Here is a 17,461-nt window from a genome sequence, read left to right on the forward strand (position 1 = left end):
CAGTTTTCCCCATTATTCCTCAGTTTACCCCATTATTCCCTCAGTTTACCCCATTATTCCCTCAGTTTACCCCATTATCCCCCAGTTTTCCCCATTATCCCCCAGTTTTCCCCATTATCCCCCAGTTTACCCCATTATGCCCCAGTTTTCCCCATTATCCCCCAGTTTACCCCATTATCCCCCAGCTTTCCCCATTATCCCCCAGTTTACCCCATCATTCCCCAGTTTACCCCATTATCCCCCAGTTTACCCCATCATTCCCCAGTTTACCCCATTAACCCTCAGTTTACCCCATTATCCCCCAGTTTACCCCATCATTCCCCAGTTTACCCCATTATCCCCCAGTTTACCCCATCATTCCCCAGTTTTCCCCATTATCCCCCAGTTTACCCCATCATTCCCCAGTTTACCCCACTATCCCCCAGTTTAACCCATCATTCCCCAGTTTACCCCATCATTCCCCAGTTTACCCCATCATTCCCCAGTTTTCCCCATTATCCCCCAGTTTACCCCATCATCCCCCAGTTTACCCCATCATTCCCCAGTTTTCCCCATTATCCCCCAGTTTACCCCATCATTCCCCAGTTTACCCCATCATTCCCCAGTTTACCCCATTATCCCCCAGTTTACCCCATCATTCCCCAGTTTTCCCCATTATCCCCCAGTTTACCCCATCATTCCCCAGTTTACCCCACTATCCCCCAGTTTACCCCATCATTCCCCAGTTTACCCCATCATTCCCCAGTTTACCCCATCATTCCCCAGTTTTCCCCATTATCCCCCATCATTCCCCAGTTTACCCCACTATCCCCCAGTTTACCCCATCATTCCCCAGTTTACCCCATCATTCCCCAGTTTACCCCATCATTCCCCAGTTTTCCCCATTATCCCCCAGTTTACCCCATCATTCCCCAGTTTACCCCATCATTCCCCAGTTTTCCCCATTATCCCCCAGTTTACCCCATCATTCCCCAGTTTACCCCACTATCCCCCAGTTTACCCCATCATTCCCCAGTTTACCCCATCATTCCCCAGTTTACCCCATCATTCCCCAGTTTTCCCCATCATCCCCCAGTTTACCCCATCATTCCCCAGTTTACCCCATCATTCCCCAGTTTTCCCCATTATCCCCCAGTTTACCCCATCATTCCCCAGTTTACCCCACTATCCCCCAGTTTACCCCATCATTCCCCAGTTTACCCCATCATTCCCCAGTTTACCCCATCATTCCCCAGTTTTCCCCATTATCCCCCAGTTTACCCCATCATTCCCCAGTTTACCCCACTATCCCCCAGTTTACCCCATCATTCCCCAGTTTACCCCATCATTCCCCAGTTTACCCCATCATTCCCCAGTTTTCCCCATTATCCCCCAGTTTACCCCATCATCCCCCAGTTTACCCCATCATTCCCCAGTTTTCCCCATTATCCCCCAGTTTACCCCATCATTCCCCAGTTTACCCCATCATTCCCCAGTTTACCCCATTATTCCCCAGTTTTCCCCATTATCCCCCAGTTTACCCCATCATTCCCCAGTTTACCCCATCATTCCCCAGTTTTCCCCATTATCCCCCAGTTTACCCCATCATTCCCCAGTTTACCCCATCATTCCCCAGTTTACCCCATTATCCCCCAGTTTACCCCATCATTCCCCAGTTTTCCCCATTATCCCCCAGTTTACCCCATCATTCCCCAGTTTACCCCACTATCCCCCAGTTTACCCCATCATTCCCCAGTTTACCCCATCATTCCCCAGTTTACCCCATCATTCCCCAGTTTTCCCCATTATCCCCCAGTTTACCCCATCATTCCCCAGTTTACCCCATCATTCCCCAGTTTTCCCCATTATCCCCCAGTTTACCCCATCATTCCCCAGTTTACCCCACTATCCCCCAGTTTACCCCATCATTCCCCAGTTTACCCCATCATTCCCCAGTTTACCCCATCATTCCCCAGTTTTCCCCATTATCCCCCAGTTTACCCCATCATCCCCCAGTTTACCCCATCATTCCCCAGTTTTCCCCATTATCCCCCAGTTTACCCCATCATTCCCCAGTTTACCCCATCATTCCCCAGTTTACCCCATTATCCCCCAGTTTACCCCATCATTCCCCAGTTTTCCCCATTATCCGCCAGTTTACCCCATCATTCCCCAGTTTACCCCACTATCCCCCAGTTTACCCCATCATTCCTCAGTTTACCCCATCATTCCCCAGTTTTCCCCATTATCCCCCAGTTTACCCCATCATTCCCCAGTTTACCCCACTATCCCCCAGTTTACCCCATCATTCCCCAGTTTACCCCATCATTCCCCAGTTTTCCCCATTATCCCCCAGTTTACCCCATCATTCCCCAGTTTACCCCATCATTCCCCAGTTTTCCCCATTATCCCCCAGTTTACCCCATCATTCCCCAGTTTACCCCACTATCCCCCAGTTTACCCCATCATTCCCCAGTTTACCCCATCATTCCCCAGTTTACCCCATCATTCCCCAGTTTTCCCCATTATCCCCCAGTTTACCCCATCATCCCCCAGTTTACCCCATCATTCCCCAGTTTTCCCCATTATCCCCCAGTTTACCCCATCATTCCCCAGTTTACCCCATTATCCCCCAGTTTACCCCATCATTCCCCAGTTTTCCCCATTATCCCCCAGTTTACCCCATCATTCCCCAGTTTACCCCACTATCCCCCAGTTTACCCCATCATTCCCCAGTTTACCCCATCATTCCCCAGTTTACCCCATCATTCCCCAGTTTTCCCCATTAACCCCAGTTTACCCCATCATTCCCCAGTTTACCCCACTATCCCCCAGTTTACCCCACTATCCCCCAGTTTACCCCATCATTCCCCAGTTTACCCCATCATTCCCCAGTTTACCCCATCATTCCCCAGTTTACCCCATTATCCCCCAGTTTTCCCCATTATTCCCCAGTTTACCCCATTATCCCCCAGTTTTCCCCACTATCCCCCAGTTTACCCCATTATCCCCCAGTTTTCCCCACTATCCCCCAGTTTACCCCATTATCCCCCAGTTTACCCCATTATCCCCCATCATCCCCCAGTTTACCCCATTATCCCCCAGTTTACCCCATTATCCCCCAGTTTACCCCATTATCCCCCAGTTTACCCCATCATTCCCCAGTTTACCCCACTATCCCCCAGTTTACCCCATCATTCCCCAGTTTACCCCATCATTCCCCAGTTTACCCCATCATTCCCCAGTTTTCCCCATTATCCCCCAGTTTACCCCATCATTCCCCAGTTTACCCCATCATTCCCCAGTTTTCCCCATTATCCCCCAGTTTACCCCATCATTCCCCAGTTTACCCCACTATCCCCCAGTTTAACCCATCATTCCCCAGTTTACCCCATCATTCCCCAGTTTACCCCATCATTCCCCAGTTTTCCCCATTATCCCCCAGTTTACCCCATCATCCCCCAGTTTACCCCATCATTCCCCAGTTTTCCCCATTATTCCCCAGTTTACCCCATCATTCCCCAGTTTACCCCATCATTCCCCAGTTTACCCCATTATCCCCCAGTTTACCCCATCATTCCCCAGTTTTCCCCATTATCCCCCAGTTTACCCCATCATTCCCCAGTTTACCCCACTATCCCCCAGTTTACCCCATCATTCCCCAGTTTACCCCATCATTCCCCAGTTTACCCCATCATTCCCCAGTTTTCCCCATTATCCCCCAGTTTACCCCATCATTCCCCAGTTTACCCCACTATCCCCCAGTTTACCCCACTATCCCCCAGTTTACCTCACTATCCCCCAGTTTACCCCATCATTCCCCAGTTTACCCCATCATTCCCCAGTTTACCCCATTATCCCCCAGTTTTCCCCATTATTCCCCAGTTTACCCCATTATCCCCCAGTTTTCCCCACTATCCCCCAGTTTACCCCATTATCCCCCAGTTTACCCCATTATCCCCCAGTTTACCCCATTATCCCCCATCATCCCCCAGTTTACCCCATTATCCCCCAGTTTACCCCATTATCCCCCATCATCCCCCAGTTTACCCCATTATCCCCCAGTTTACCCCATTATCCCCCATCATCCCCCAGTTTACCCCATTATCCCCCAGTTTACCCCATTATCCCCCATCATCCCCCAGTTTACCCCATTATCCCCCAGTTTACCCCATTATCCCCCATCATCCCCCAGTTTACCCCATTATCCCCCAGTTTACCCCATTATCCCCCAGTTTACCCCATTATCCCCCATCATCCCCCAGTTTACCCCATTATCCCCCAGTTTACCCCATTATCCCCCATCGTCCCCCAGTTTACCCCATTATCCCCCAGTTTATCCCATTATCCCCCATCATCCCCCAGTTTACCCCATTATCCCCCAGTTTACCCCATTATCCCCCATCATCCCCCAGTTTACCCCATTATCCCCCAGTTTACCCCATTATCCCCCATCATCCCCCAGTTTACCCCATTATCCCCCAGTTTACCCCATCATTCCCCAGTTTACCCCATTATCCCCCAGTTTACCCCATTATCCCCCAGTTTACCCCATCATTCCCCAGTTTACCCCATTATCCCCCAGTTTTCCCCACTATCCCCCAGTTTACCCCATTATCCCTCAGTTTACCCCATTACCCCCAGTTTACCCCATCATTCCCCAGTTTACCCCACTATCCCCCAGTTTACCCCATTATCCCCCAGTTTACCCCATCATCCCCCAGTTTACCCCACTATCCCCCAGTTTACCCCACTATCCCCCAGTATCCCCGCCCCCCGGGGCCCGGCAGGGGGCGGCTCTGTGCCGGATCCGGATCCGGATGCGGGCCTGGGCCCTGTCCCTGTCCCCGTCCCCCGGTGGCGGTGGCGGTGATGGTGATGTCGGGCGGCGCGGCCTGGCCTGAGGTCCGCCTCGCGGTGTCGGAGCGGCGCCGGGAGCTGGTGTTGAGGGGCCCGGAGCTGGAGGCCAGGGTGCGGGCTGGAGGCGTGGACCCGGGCCTGTTCGAGTTGCCGCTGCTGCAGCACCTGGAGCTGGGGGCCGCTCTCAGCGAGCTGCCGGAGGCGGTGTGCGGCCTACAGGGCCTCCGGAGCCTGGTACTCCGCGGGAACCGCCTGAAGGAGCTGCCCGAGCAGCTGGGCCTCCTCAGCGAGCTCCGCAGCCTCGATGTGTCCGGGAACCGGCTGCAGTGTGTCCCCGCCAGCCTCGGGCTCCTCGCCCAGCTCCGCGGACTCAACCTGAGCGGGAACCTCCTGCACGAGCTGCCCCGGGGCCTGTCCCGCTGCTCCGGCCTCACCCACCTCGAGCTCTCCCACAACCGCCTCCAGGAACTGCCCGGAGACATCCTGGAGACCCCCCTGCCCCTGCTCACATCACTCACCGCCGCCGGCAACTGCATCCACAGCCTGGGGCCCGGCATCAGCCGCCTGCCCGCGCTCCGGGTCAGTGACGGGGGGTAGGGGTGGGGGAGGGGGGGTAGAGGGAGTTGGGGGGGGGAGGAGGGAGTTGGGGGGGGGAGGAGGGAGTTGGGGGGGGGGGAAGGGAGTTGGGGGGGGGGGGAAGGGAGTGGGGGGGGGAAGGGAGTGGGGGGGGGGGGGAAGGGAGTGGGGGGGGGGAAGGGAGTGGGGGGGGGGGAAGGGAGTGGGGGGGGAAGGGAGTGGGGGGGGGGAAGGGAGTGGGGGGGGGGAAGGGAGTTGGGGGGGGAAGGGAGTGGGGGGAGGGAAGGGAGTGGGGGGGGGAAGGGAGTTGGGGGGAGGGGGGAAGGGAGTGGGGGGGGGGGGAAGGGAGTGGGGGGGGGGAGGGAGTGGGGGGGGGAAGGGAGTTGGGGGGGGGGAAGGGAGTTGGGGGGGGGAAGGGAGTGGGGGGAGGGAAGGGAGTGGGGGAGGGAAGGGAGTGGGGGGGGGAAGGGAGTTGGGGGGGGGAAGGGAGTGGGGGAGGGAAGGGAGTGGGGGGGGAAGGGAGTTGGGGGGAGGGGGGGAAGGGAGTTGGGGGGAGGGGGGGAAGGGAGTTGGGGGGGGGAGGAGGGAGTTGGGGGGAGGGGGGGAAGGGAGTTGGGGGGGGGAGGAGGGAGTTGGGGGGGGGGAGGAGGGAGTTGGGGGGGGGAGGAGGGAGTTGGGGGGGGGAGAGGAGGGAGTTGGGGGGGGGGGGAAGGAGGGAGTTGGGGGGGAGGAAGGGAGTTGGGGGGGGAGGAAGGGAGTTGGGGGGGAGGAAGGGAGTTGGGGGGGGGAGGAGGGAGTTGGGGGGGGGGAGGAGGGAGTTGGGGGGGGAGGAAGGGAGTTGGGGGGGGAGAAGGGAGTGGGGGGGGGAAGGGAGTTGGGGGGAGGGGGGAAGGGAGTTGGCGGGGGGAGGAGGGAGTTGGGGGGGGGGAAGGGAGTGGGGGGGGGAAGGGAGTGGGGGGGGAAGGGAGTTGGGGGGAGGGGGGGAAGGGAGTTGGGGGGAGGGGGGGAAGGGAGTTGGGGGGAGGGGGGGGGAAGGGAGTTGGGGGGAGGGGGGGAGGGAGTTGGGGGGAGGGGGAAGGGAGTTGGGGGGCGGAAGGGAGTTGGGGGGGGTAGGGAGTTGGGGGGGGGGAAGGGAGTTGGGGGGGAGTTGGGGGTGGGGGGGGATGGGGGTGGGGGGGGTAGGGGTGGGGGGAGTGGGTGGGGGGGGAGTGGGGGATGGGGTGGGGGGGGTGGGTGGGGGGGGAGTTGGGGATGGGGGTGGGGGGGGGGTGGGTGGGGGGGGAGTTGGGGATGGGGGTGGGGGGGGTGGGTGGGGGGGGAGTTGGGGATGGGGGTGGGCGGGGGTGGGTGGGGGGGAGTTGGGGATGGGGGTGGGGGGGGAGTTGGGGATGGGGTGGGTGGGGGTGGGGGGGGAGTTGGGGATGGGGTGGGGGGTGTGGGTGGGGGTGGGGGGGGAGTTGGGGTAGGGGTGGGGGGGAGTTGGGGGTAGGGGTGGGGGGGGAGTTGGGGTAGGGGTGGGGGGGGAGTTGGGGGTAGGGTGGGGGGGGAGTTGGGGGTAGGGGTGGGGGGGGGTATGGGTGGGGGGGGAGTTGGGGGTAGGGGTGGGGGGGGTAGGGGTGGGGGGGAGTTGGGGTAGGGGTGGGGGGGGAGTTGGGGGTAGGGGTGGGGGGGGAGTTGGGGGTAGGGGTGGGGGGGGAGTATGGGTGGGGGGGAGTTGGGGGTAGGGGTGGGGGGGAGTTGGGGGTAGGGGTGGGGGGGGAGTTGGGGGTAGGGGTGGGGGGGGTAGGGGTGGGGGGGGAGTTGGGGGTAGGGGTGGGGGGGGTAGGGTGGGGGGGGTAGGGGTGGGGGGGGAGTTGGGGGTAGGGGTGGGGGGGGTAGGGGTGGGGGGGGAGTTGGGGGTAGGGGTGGGGGGGGTAGGGGTGGGGGGGGAGTTGGGGGTAGGGGTGGGGGGGGGTAGGGGTGGGGGGGAGTTGGGGGTAGGGGTGGGGGGGGAGTTGGGGTGGGGGTTGGGGTAGGGGTGGGGGGGGGTGGGGGTTGGGGTAGGGGTGGGGGGGGTGGGGGTTGGGTTGGGGTGGGGGGTTGGGGTGGGGGGGTTGGGGGTTGGGGGGGGTGGGGGGGGTGGGGTGGGGGTGGGGGGGGGTGGGGGGGGGGGGGGGGTGGGGGGGGGGGGTGGGGGGGGGGTGGGGGAGGTGGGGGGGGGGGTGGGGTGGGGGGGGTGGGGGTAGGGGTGGGGGGGTGGGGGTAGGGGTGGGGGGGGGTGGGGTGGGGTGGGTAGGGTGGGGGGGGTGGGGGTGGGGGGGGGGGGGTGGGGTGGGGGGGGGGGTGGGGGTAGGGGTGGGGGGGGAGTTGGGGGGGTGGGGGGTGGGGGTTGGAGTGGGGGGGGTGGGGGGGTAGGGGTGGGGGGGGAGTTGGGGTGGGGGGGTGGGGGTAGGGGTGGGGGTGGGGTGGGGGGGGGTTGGGGTGGGGGGGGTGGGGGTAGGGGTGGGGGGGGAGTTGGGGTGGGGGGGGTGGGGGTAGGGGTGGGGGGGGGTTGGGGTGGGGGGGTGGGGGTAGGGGTGGGGGGGAGTTGGGGTGGGGGGGAGTTGGGGTGGGGGGGGTGGGGGTAGGGGTGGGGGGGAGTTGGGGTGGGGGGGTGGGGGTAGGGGTGGGGGGGGAGTTGGGGTGGGGGGGGTGGGGGTAGGGGTGGGGGGGAGTTGGGGTGGGGGGGGTGGGGGTAGGGGTGGGGGGGGGAGTTGGGGTGGGGGGGGTGGGGGTAGGGGTGGGGGGGGGAGTTGGGGTGGGGGGGGTGGGGGTAGGGGTGGGGGTAGGGGTGGGGGGGGTGGTGGGGGGGGGGGGGTGGGGGTTGGGGTGGGGGGGGAGTTGGGGTGTGGGGGGGGGTGGGGTGGGGTGGGTGGGTAGGGGTGGGGGGGGAGTTGGGGTGTGGGGGGGAGTTGGGGTGGGGGGGGTAGGGGTAGGGGTGGGGGGAGTCGGGGGTAGGGGTGGGGGAGGGAGTTGGGGTGGGGGGGTTGGGGGTAGGGGTGGGGGGGAGTCGGGGGTAGGGGTGGGGGGGAGTCGGGGGTAGGGTGGGGGAGGGGGTAGGGGTGGGGGAGGGAGTTGGGGTGGGGGGGTTGGGGGTAGGGGTGGGGGGGTTGGGGGTAGGGGTGGGGGGGAGTCGGGGGTAGGGGTGGGGGCGGGAGTTGGGGAGGGGGGGTTGGGGTGGGGAAGGGAGTTGGGGTGGGGGGGTTGGGGGTAGGGGTGGGGGGGAGTCGGGGGCAGGGGTGGGGGAGGGAGTTGGGGAGGGGTGGGGTTGGGGTGGGGGAGGGAGTTGGGGAGGGGGGCGTTGGGGTGGGGGAGTGAGTTGGGGTGGGGGGTGTAGGGGTGGGGGAGGGAGTTGGGGAGGGGGGGTTGGGGAGGGGGGGTTGGGGTGGGGAGGGGGGGTTGGGGTGGGGGGGTTGGGGTGGGGAGGGGGGGTTGGGGTGGAGGATGTGGGAGGGGGGGGTTGTGGTGGGGGGGGTGGGGGGAGTTGGGGTGGTGGGGGGGTGGGGGGAGTTGGGGTGGTGGGGGGAGTTGGGTTGGGGTGGGTTGGGGTGGGGGGGGTTGGGGTGGGGGGGGGAGTTGAGGTGGGGGGGGTTGGGTGGGGGAGGGAGTTGAGGTGGGGGGGGTTGGGGTGGGGGAGGGAGTTGGGGTGGGGGAGGGAGTTGAGGTGGGGGGGTTGGGGTGGGGGAGGGGGTTGGGGTGGGGGAGGGAGTTGGGGTGGGGGAGGGAGTTGAGGTGGGGGGGGTTGGGGTGGGGGAGGGAGTTGAGGTGGGGGGGTTGGGGTGGGGGAGGGAGTTGGGGTGGGGGGGAGTTGGGGTGGGGGAGGGAGTTGAGGTGGGGGGTAGGGGTGGGGGAGCATGATGGTGGGAAGGGGTGGGGGAGCGTGTTGGGGTGGGGGATAGGGGTGGGGGAGCGTGTTGGGGGTAGGGGTGGGGGAGCGTGTTGGGGGTAGGGGTGGGGAGCGTGTTGGGGGTAGGAGTGGGGGAGCGTGTTGGGGGTAGGGGTGGGGGAGCGTGTTGGGGGTAGGGGTGGGGGAGCGTGTTGGGGGTAGGGGTGGGGGAGCGTGTTGGGGTAGGGGTGGGGGAGCGTGTTGTGGGTGTAGGGTGGCGGAGCGAGTTGGGGGGTAGGGTGGGGTAGCGAGTTGGGGGGTAGGGTGGGGGAGCAAGGTGGGGGGTCGGGGTGGGGGAGCGTGTTGGGGGTAGGGGTGGGGGAGCGAGTTGGGGGGTAGGGGTCGTGGAGGGAGTTGGGGGTTAGGGGTCGGGGAGCGGGTTGAGGGTTAGGGGTGGGGGAGCATGATGGTGGGGAGGGTTGGGGAGCGTGTTGGGGGGTAGGGGTGGGGGAGCATGATGGTGGGGAGGGGTGGGGGAGCGTGTTTTGGGGTAGGGGTGGGGGAGCGAGTTGTGGGGTAGGGGTGGGGGAGCGTGTTTGGGGGGTAGGGGTGGGGGAGCGTGTTGGGGGTAGGGGTGGGGCAGCGTGTTGGGGGTAGGGGTGGGGGAGCGAGTTGGGAGTAGGAGTGGGGGAGCGAGTGGGGGGTAGGGGTGGTGGAGCATGATGGTGGGGAGGGGTGGGGTAGCGTGTTGGGGGGTAGGGGTGGTGGAGCATGATGGTGGGGAGGGGTGGGGGAGCGTGTTGGGGGGTTGGGGTGGGGGAGCGAGTTGGGGGGTAGGGGTGGGGGGAGCGAGTTGGGGGGTAGGGGTGGGGGGAGCGGGTTGGGGGGTAGGGGTGGGGGGAGCGGGTTGGGGGGTAGGGGTGGGGGGAGCGGGTTGGGGGGTAGGGGTGGGGGGAGCGGGTTGGGGGGTAGGGGTGGGGCAGCGTGTTGGGGGGCAGGGGTGGGGGAGCGAGTTGGTGGGGAGGGGTGGGGGAGCGTGTTGGTGGGGAGGGGTGGGGGAGCGTGTTGGGGGTAGTGGTGGTGGAGCATGATGGTGGGGAGGTGTGGGGGAGCATGTTGTGGGTAGGGGTGGGGGAGCATGTTGGGGGTAGGGGTAGGGGAGCGAGGTGGGGGGTAGAGGTGGGGGAGCGAGTTGTGGGGTAGGGGTGGGGGAGCGAGTTGGGGTGTAGGGGTGGGGGAGCGAGTTGGGGTGTAGGAGTGGGGGAGCGAGTTGGGTGGTAGGGATGGGGGAGCGAGTTGGGGGTAGGGGTGGGGGAGCGAGTTGGGGGTAGGGGTGGAGGAGCGTGATGGTGGGGTGGGGTGCGGGATCATGTTTGCGGTAGTGGTGGGGGAGCGTGTTGGGGGTAGGGGTGGGGGAGCGTGTTGGGGGGTAAGGGTGGGGGAGCGAGTTGGGGGGTAATGGTGGGGGAGCGAGTTGGGGGGAAGGGGTGGGGGAGTGAGTGGGGGGTGCAGGAGCGAGTTGGAGGGTAGGGATGGGGGAGCGAGTTGGGGGTAGGGGTGGGGGAGCGGGTTGGGGGGTAGGGGTGTGGAAGCGTGTTGGGGGGTAGGGGTGGGGGAGCAAGTTGGGGGTAGGGGTGGGGGAGCGTGATGGTGGGGAGGGGTGGGGGACCGTGTTGGGGGTAGGGGGGTGGGAGCGTGGGGGTGGGAGCGTGTTGGGGGTAGGGGTGTGGAAGCGTGTTGGGGGGTAGGGGTGGGGGAGCGAGTTGGGGGTAGTGGTGGGGGAGCGGGTTGGGGGTAGTGGTGGGGGAGCGGGTTGGGGGGTAGTGGTGGGGGAGCGGGTTGGGGGGTAGGGGTGGGAGAGCGGGTTGGGGGGTAGTGGTGGGGGAGCGGGTTGGGGGTAGGGTTGGGGGAGCGGGTTGGGGGTAGGGTTGGGGGAGCGGGTTGGGGGGTAGGGGTGGGGGAGCGGGTTGGGGGGTAGGGGTGGGGGAGCGGGTTGGGGGGTAGGGGTGGGGGAGCGGGTTGGGGGTAGGGGTAGGGGAGCGGGTTGGGGGGTAGGGGTGGGGGAGCGGGTTGGGGGGTAGGGGTGGGGGAGCGGGTTGGGGGGTAGGGGTGGGGGAGCGGGTTGGGGGGTAGGGGTGGGGGAGCGGGTTGGGGGGTAGGGGTGGGGGAGCGGGTTGGGGGGTAGGGGTGGGGGAGCGGGTTGGGGGGTAGGGGTGGGGGAGCGGGTTGGGGGGTAGGGGTGGGGGAGCGAGTTGGGGGTAGGAGTGGGGGAGGGAGTTGGGTGGTTCGGGAGCGAGTTGGGGGGTAGGGGTGGGGGAGCGAGTTGGGGGGTGGGGGAGCAGGTTGGAGGGTAGGTGTGGGGGAGCGGGTTGGGGGGTAGTGTTGGGGGAGCGGGTTGGGGGGTAGGTGAGCTTGGGGGGTAGGGGTTGTGGATCGTGTTGGGGGCTAGGGGTGGGGTAGCGGTTGGGGGGCTAGGCGTGGTGGTGCGGTTGGGGGTAGGGGTGGGGGAGTGGTTGGGGGTAGGGGTGGGGGAGCGTGTTAGGGGTGGGCGAGCGTGTTGGGGGTTAGGGGTGGGCGAGCGTGTTGGGGGTTAGGGGTGGGCGAGCGTGTTGTGGGTTAGGGGTGGGCGAGCGTGTTAGCGGATTAGGTGTGGGGGAGCGTGTTGTGTTGGTAGGGGTGGGTGAGCGTGTTGGGGGCAAGGGGTGGGGGAGCGTTTTGGGGGGCTAGGGGTGGGGGAGCGGTTCTGGGGCTAGGGGTGGGAGCGCGTGTTGGGGTTTCGGGGTGGGGGGTTCGGGTGGGGAGCGTATTGGGAGGGTTGGGGAGCGTGTTGGGGGGTAGGGGAGCGGGTTGGGGTGGTAGGGGTGGGGGAGCGGTTGGGAGGGTAGTGGTGGGGGAGCGTGTTGGGGTAGTGGTGGGGGAGCGTGTTGGGGGGGTAGTGGTGGGGGAGCGTGTTGGGGGGTAGGGGTGGGGGAGCGTGTTGGGGGTAGGGGTGGGGGAGCGTGTTGGGGGTAGGGGTGGGGGAGCGGGTTGGGGGGTCGGGGTAGGGGCGCGGGTTGGGGGGTCGGTGTAGGGGCGCGGGTTGGGGGGTCGGGGTAGGGGAGCGGATTGGGGGTAGGGGTGGGGGAGCGGGTTGGGTGGGTAGGGGTGGTGGAGCGTGTTGGGGGGTAGGGGTGGGGGAGCGGTTGGGGGGTAGGGGTGGGGGAGCGTGTTGGGGGGTAGGGGTGGGGGAGCGGTTGGGGGGTAGGGGTGGGGGAGCGGTTGGGGGGTAGGGGTGGGGGAGCGGTTGGGGGGTAGGGGTGGGGGAGCAGTTGGGGGTAGGGGTGGGGGAGCAGTTGGGGGGTAGGTGTGGGCTAGCGTGTTGGGGGTTAGGGGAGCGTGTTGGGGAATGGGGCGGGGGAGCGTGTTGTGTGGGTAGGGGTGTGGGAGCGTGTTGGGGGCTAGGGGCGGGGATGCGTGTTGGGGGGGCTAGGGGTGGGGTGGCGGTTGGGGGGCTAGGGGTGGGGTAGCGGTTGGGGGGCTAGGGGTGTGGGAGCAGTTGGGGGGCTAGGGGTGGGGGAGCGGTTGGAGGGGTAGGGGTGGGGGAGCGTGTTGGGTAGGGGTGGGGGAGTGTGTTGTGTGGGTAGGGGTGGGAGAGCGTGTTGGGTAGGGGTGGGAGAGCGTGTTGGGGGTTGGGATGGGGGAGCGTGTTGGGGGCTAGGGGTGGGGTAGCGGTTGGGGGGCTAGGGGTGGGAGAGCGTTTGGGGGTGGGAGTGCGGTTTGGGGGTAGGGATGGGGGAGCGTGATGGGGGCTAGGGGTGGGGTAGCGGTTGGGGGGCTAGGGGTGGGGGAGCTGTGGGGGGCTGGGATGGGGTTGCGGTTGGGGGGCTAGGGATGTGGGATAGGTTGGGGGGCTAGGGGTGGGGGAGCGTGTTGGGGGTAGGGGTGCAGGAGCGTATTGGGGGACGAGGGGTGGGGGAGCGGTTATGGGGCTAGGGGTGGGAGAGCGTTTGGGGGGCTGGGGTGGGGGAGCGTGTTGGTGGTAGGGGTGGGGGAGCGTTGGGGGTGTTGGGGTGGGGGAGGGAGTTGAGGTGGGGGGGTAGGGGTGGGGGAGCATGATGGTGGGAAGGGGTGGGGGAGCGTGTTGGGGGTGGGGGATAGGGGTGGGGGAGCGTGTTGGGGGTAGGAGTGGGGGAGCGTGTTGGGGGTAGGGGTGGGGGAGCGTGTTGGGGGTAGGGGTGGGGGAGCGTGTTGGGGTAGGGGTGGGGGAGCGTGTTGTGGGTGTAGGGTGGCGGAGCGAGTTGGGGGGTAGGGTGGGGTAGCGAGTTGGGGGGTAGTGTGGGGTAGCGAGTTGGGGGGTAGGGTGGGGGAGCAAGGTGGGGGGTCGGGGTGGGGGAGCGTGTTGGGGGTAGGGGTGGGGGAGCGAGTTGGGGGGTAGGGGTCGTGGAGGGAGTTGGGGGTTAGGGGTCGGGGAGCGGGTTGAGGGTTAGGGGTGGGGGAGCATGATGGTGGGGAGGGTTGGGGAGCGTGTTGGGGGGTAGGAGTGGGGGAGCATGATGGTGGGGAGGGGTGGGGGAGCGTGTTTTGGGGTAGGGGTGGGGGAGCGAGTTGTGGGGTAGGGGTGGGGGAGCGTGTTTGGGGGGTAGGGGTGGGGGAGCGTGTTGGGGGTAGGGGTGGGGCAGCGTGTTGGGGGTAGGGGTGGGGTAGCGAGTTGGGAGTAGGAGTGGGGGAGCGAGTGGGGGGTAGGGGTGGTGGAGCATGATGGTGGGGAGGGTTGGGGTAGCGTGTTGGGGGGTAGGGGTGGTGGAGCATGATGGTGGGGAGGGGTGGGGGAGCGTGTTGGGGGGTTGGGGTGGGGGAGCGAGTTGGGGGGTAGGGGTGGGGGGAGCGAGTTGGGGGGTAGGGGTGGGGGGAGCGGGTTGGGGGGTAGGGGTGGGGGGAGCGGGTTGGGGGGTAGGGGTGGGGGGAGCGGGTTGGGGGGTAGGGGTGGGGGGAGCGGGTTGGGGGGTAGGGGTGGGGCAGCGTGTTGGGGGGCAGGGGTGGGGGAGCGAGTTGGTGGGGAGGGGTGGGGGAGCGTGTTGGTGGGGAGGGGTGGGGGAGCGTGTTGGGGGTAGTGGTGGTGGAGCATGATGGTGGGGAGGTGTGGGGGAGCATGTTGTGGGTAGGGGTGGGGGAGCATGTTGGGGGTAGGGGTAGGGGAGCGAGGTGGGGGGTAGAGGTGGGGGAGCGAGTTGTGGGGTAGGGGTGGGGGAGCGAGTTGGGGTGTAGGGGTGGGGGAGCGAGTTGGGGTGTAGGAGTGGGGGAGCGAGTTGGGTGGTAGGGATGGGGGAGCGAGTTGGGGGTAGGGGTGGGGGAGCGAGTTGGGGGTAGGGGTGGAGGAGCGTGATGGTGGGGTGGGGTGCGGGATCATGTTTGCGGTAGTGGTGGGGGAGCGTGTTGGGGGTAGGGGTGGGGGAGCGTGTTGGGGGGTAAGGGTGGGGGAGCGAGTTGGGGGGTAATGGTGGGGGAGCGAGTTGGGGGGAAGGGGTGGGGGAGTGAGTGGGGGGTGCAGGAGCGAGTTGGAGGGTAGGGATGGGGGAGCGAGTTGGGGGTAGGGGTGGGGGAGCGGGTTGGGGGGTAGGGGTGTGGAAGCGTGTTGGGGGGTAGGGGTGGGGGAGCAAGTTGGGGGTAGGGGTGGGGGAGCGTGATGGTGGGGAGGGGTGGGGGACCGTGTTGGGGGTAGGGGGGTGGGAGCGTGGGGGTGGGAGCGTGTTGGGGGTAGGGGTGTGGAAGCGTGTTGGGGGGTAGGGGTGGGGGAGCGAGTTGGGGGTAGGGGTGGAGGAGCGTGATGGTGGGGTGGGGTGCGGGATCATGTTTGCGGTAGTGGTGGGGGAGCGTGTTGGGGGTAGGGGTGGGGGAGCGTGTTGGGGGGTAAGGGTGGGGGAGCGAGTTGGGGGGTAATGGTGGGGGAGCGAGTTGGGGGGAAGGGGTGGGGGAGTGAGTGGGGGGTGCAGGAGCGAGTTGGAGGGTAGGGATGGGGGAGCTAGTTGGGGGTAGGGGTGGGGGAGCGGGTTGGGGGGTAGGGGTGTGGAAGCGTGTTGGGGGGTAGGGGTGGGGGAGCAAGTTGGGGGTAGGGGTGGGGGAGCGTGATGGTGGGGAGGGGTGGGGGACCGTGTTGGGGGTAGGGGGGTGGGAGCGTGGGGGTGGGAGCGTGTTGGGGGTAGGGGTGTGGAAGCGTGTTGGGGGGTAGGGGTGGGGGAGCGAGTTGGGGGTAGTGGTGGGGGAGCGGGTTGGGGGTAGTGGTGGGGGAGCGGGTTGGGGGGTAGTGGTGGGGGAGCGGGTTGGGGGGTAGGGGTGGGAGAGCGGGTTGGGGGGTCGTGGTGGGGGAGCGGGTTGGGGGTAGGGTTGGGGGAGCGGGGTGGGGGAGCGTGATGGGGGCTAGGGGTGGGGTAGCGGTTGGGGGGCTAGGGGTGGGGGAGCTGTGGGGGGCTGGGATGGGGTTGCGGTTGGGGGGCTAGGGATGTGGGATAGGTTGGGGGGCTAGGGGTGGGGGAGCGTGTTGGGGGTAGGGGTGCAGGAGCGTATTGGGGGACGAGGGGTGGGGGAGCGGTTATGGGGCTAGGGGTGGGAGAGCGTTTGGGGGGCTGGGGTGGGGGAGCGTGTTGGTGGTAGGGGTGGGGGAGCGTTGGGGGTGTTGGGGTGGGGGAGCGTGTTGGGGGTGTTGGGGTGGGGGAGCGTGTTGGGGTAGGGGAGCGTGTTGTGTGGGTAGGGGTGGGGGAGCGTGTTGGGTAGGAGTGGCAGAGCGTTTGGGGTTTTGGGGTGGGGGAGCGGGTTGGGGTGGGGGGAGCGTGTTGTGTGGGTAGGGGTGGGGGGGGCGAGTGGGGGTAGGCGTGGGGGAGCATGTTGGGGAGGTAGGTGTGGGGGAACATTTTGGGGGGTTGGGGTGGCGGTACGGGTCGGGAGCATGTTGGGGGGTAGGGTTGGGGGAGCGTGTTGGGGTGTGGGGTGGGGGAGCGAGTTGGGCGAGCGTGTTGGGGGGTAGGGTTGGGGGAACGTGTTGGGGGGTTTGGGGTGGGGGGGAGCGTGTTAGCGGGGTAGGGGTGGGGGAGCGTGTTGTGTGGGTAGGGGTGGGGGAGCGGGTTGGGGGTAGGGGTGGGGGGGCGGTTGGGAGTAGGCATGGGGGAGCATGTTGGGGAGGTAGGTGTGGGGGAGCATGTTGGGGATTGGGGTGGCGGTGCGGGTCGGGAGCATGTTGGGGGGTAGGGATGAGGAACGTGTTGGGGTGTGGGGTGGGGGAGCAGGGATGGGGGAGCGGTTGGGGGTAGGGGTGGGGGAGCATGTTGGGGCGGTAGGGGTAGGGGTGGGGGAGCATATTGGGGGGGGGTAGGGGTGGCGGTACGGGTCGGGAGCATGTTGGGGGGTGGGGGAGCAGGTGAGGAGGGTGTAGGGGTGAGGGAGCGTGGTGGGGAGCGGGTTGGGGGGTAGGGTGGGGGTAGGATGGGCAGGACAAGTTTGGGCAGTGGGTGGGTGCGTATGGGTTGGAGGAAGATGGTGGGTAGGTGGGAGTGCAGGGGTTGGAGGAGAGAGAAGGGGAAAGGGGTTTGGAGTTAGAGAGGGTGGGGGCGAGTCGAGGGCTTAGGGAGACAAGGGAGGTTGGGGGTTAGTGGTAGACATAGGAGGGTGGGGAGGGAGGGGAATAAGGGTGGGGCGAAGAGTAGACTGGAGAGAGAGGGTGGGGAAGGGGTAGAGGGTTGAGGAGGGACAGGAAAGGGTGTAAAGGGAGAGCATGGGGAGGGAGAGAGGGATATATAGTGGTAAGAGGAGTGAGTGGAATAGGGCAGTGAAGGGTAGCTGGGGTGGGGACAGTGGGTTTGGCGGTGAGGCGAATAAGGGGGAAAGGAGTGGGGAAGCAGGCAGTCGGGGGGGGGGAGAGCTTGAAGGTGGTGGGGGAAAGAATTTGGGAAAGTAAGGAGCAAGTTTATGGTGTGGGGTGGATGAAGGTTGAGAGTGAAGGGACGGGGTCGGGAATGGGGGAAGCGGGCGATGAGGGGGAGATGGGGGAGGGAAGTGGGGTTGGAATGAGGGGTGAGGGTACAGGGTGGGATGGGACAAAGGTTGAGATGGGAGGAGGTGGGGGAGTGAGGGTGGGTGATGGTTGCAGTTATGGGGGCTGGATGGCGGGATGGGGGTGTGAGAGTTTGGAGGACTAAGAGGGGTGAGAATTGAAAGTGGTGCAGATGGGGGTGG

The 17,461-nt window shown here is 66.0% G+C and overlaps 1 protein-coding gene across 2 annotated transcripts in view; it reads left to right on the forward strand.

The window, feature by feature from the left end:
• Nucleotides 1–4,821: 4,821 nt before the first annotated feature.
• lrrc47 (leucine rich repeat containing 47) overlaps nt 4,822–17,461 on the forward strand; it is a 49,268-nt gene continuing 36,628 nt past the window's right edge. The window contains exon 1 of one of the 2 annotated variants that reach the window (XR_015753416.1): nt 4,822–5,418. Coding sequence is in view for 1 of the 2 variants with exons in the window: in XM_087980217.1 (XP_087836343.1) it covers nt 4,852–5,418 (567 nt within the window). In the remaining variant the exon portion in view is untranslated. The remainder of the gene's footprint in view (nt 5,419–17,461) is intronic. The other variant, XM_087980217.1, reaches the window with a different exon arrangement.

The sequence above is a fragment of the Chiloscyllium plagiosum genome, unplaced genomic scaffold (assembly GCF_037043375.1).
Source record: "Chiloscyllium plagiosum isolate Xiang-an unplaced genomic scaffold, Cpla_swu_hap1 HiC_scaffold_37, whole genome shotgun sequence".
Lineage (NCBI taxonomy): Eukaryota > Metazoa > Chordata > Chondrichthyes > Orectolobiformes > Hemiscylliidae > Chiloscyllium > Chiloscyllium plagiosum.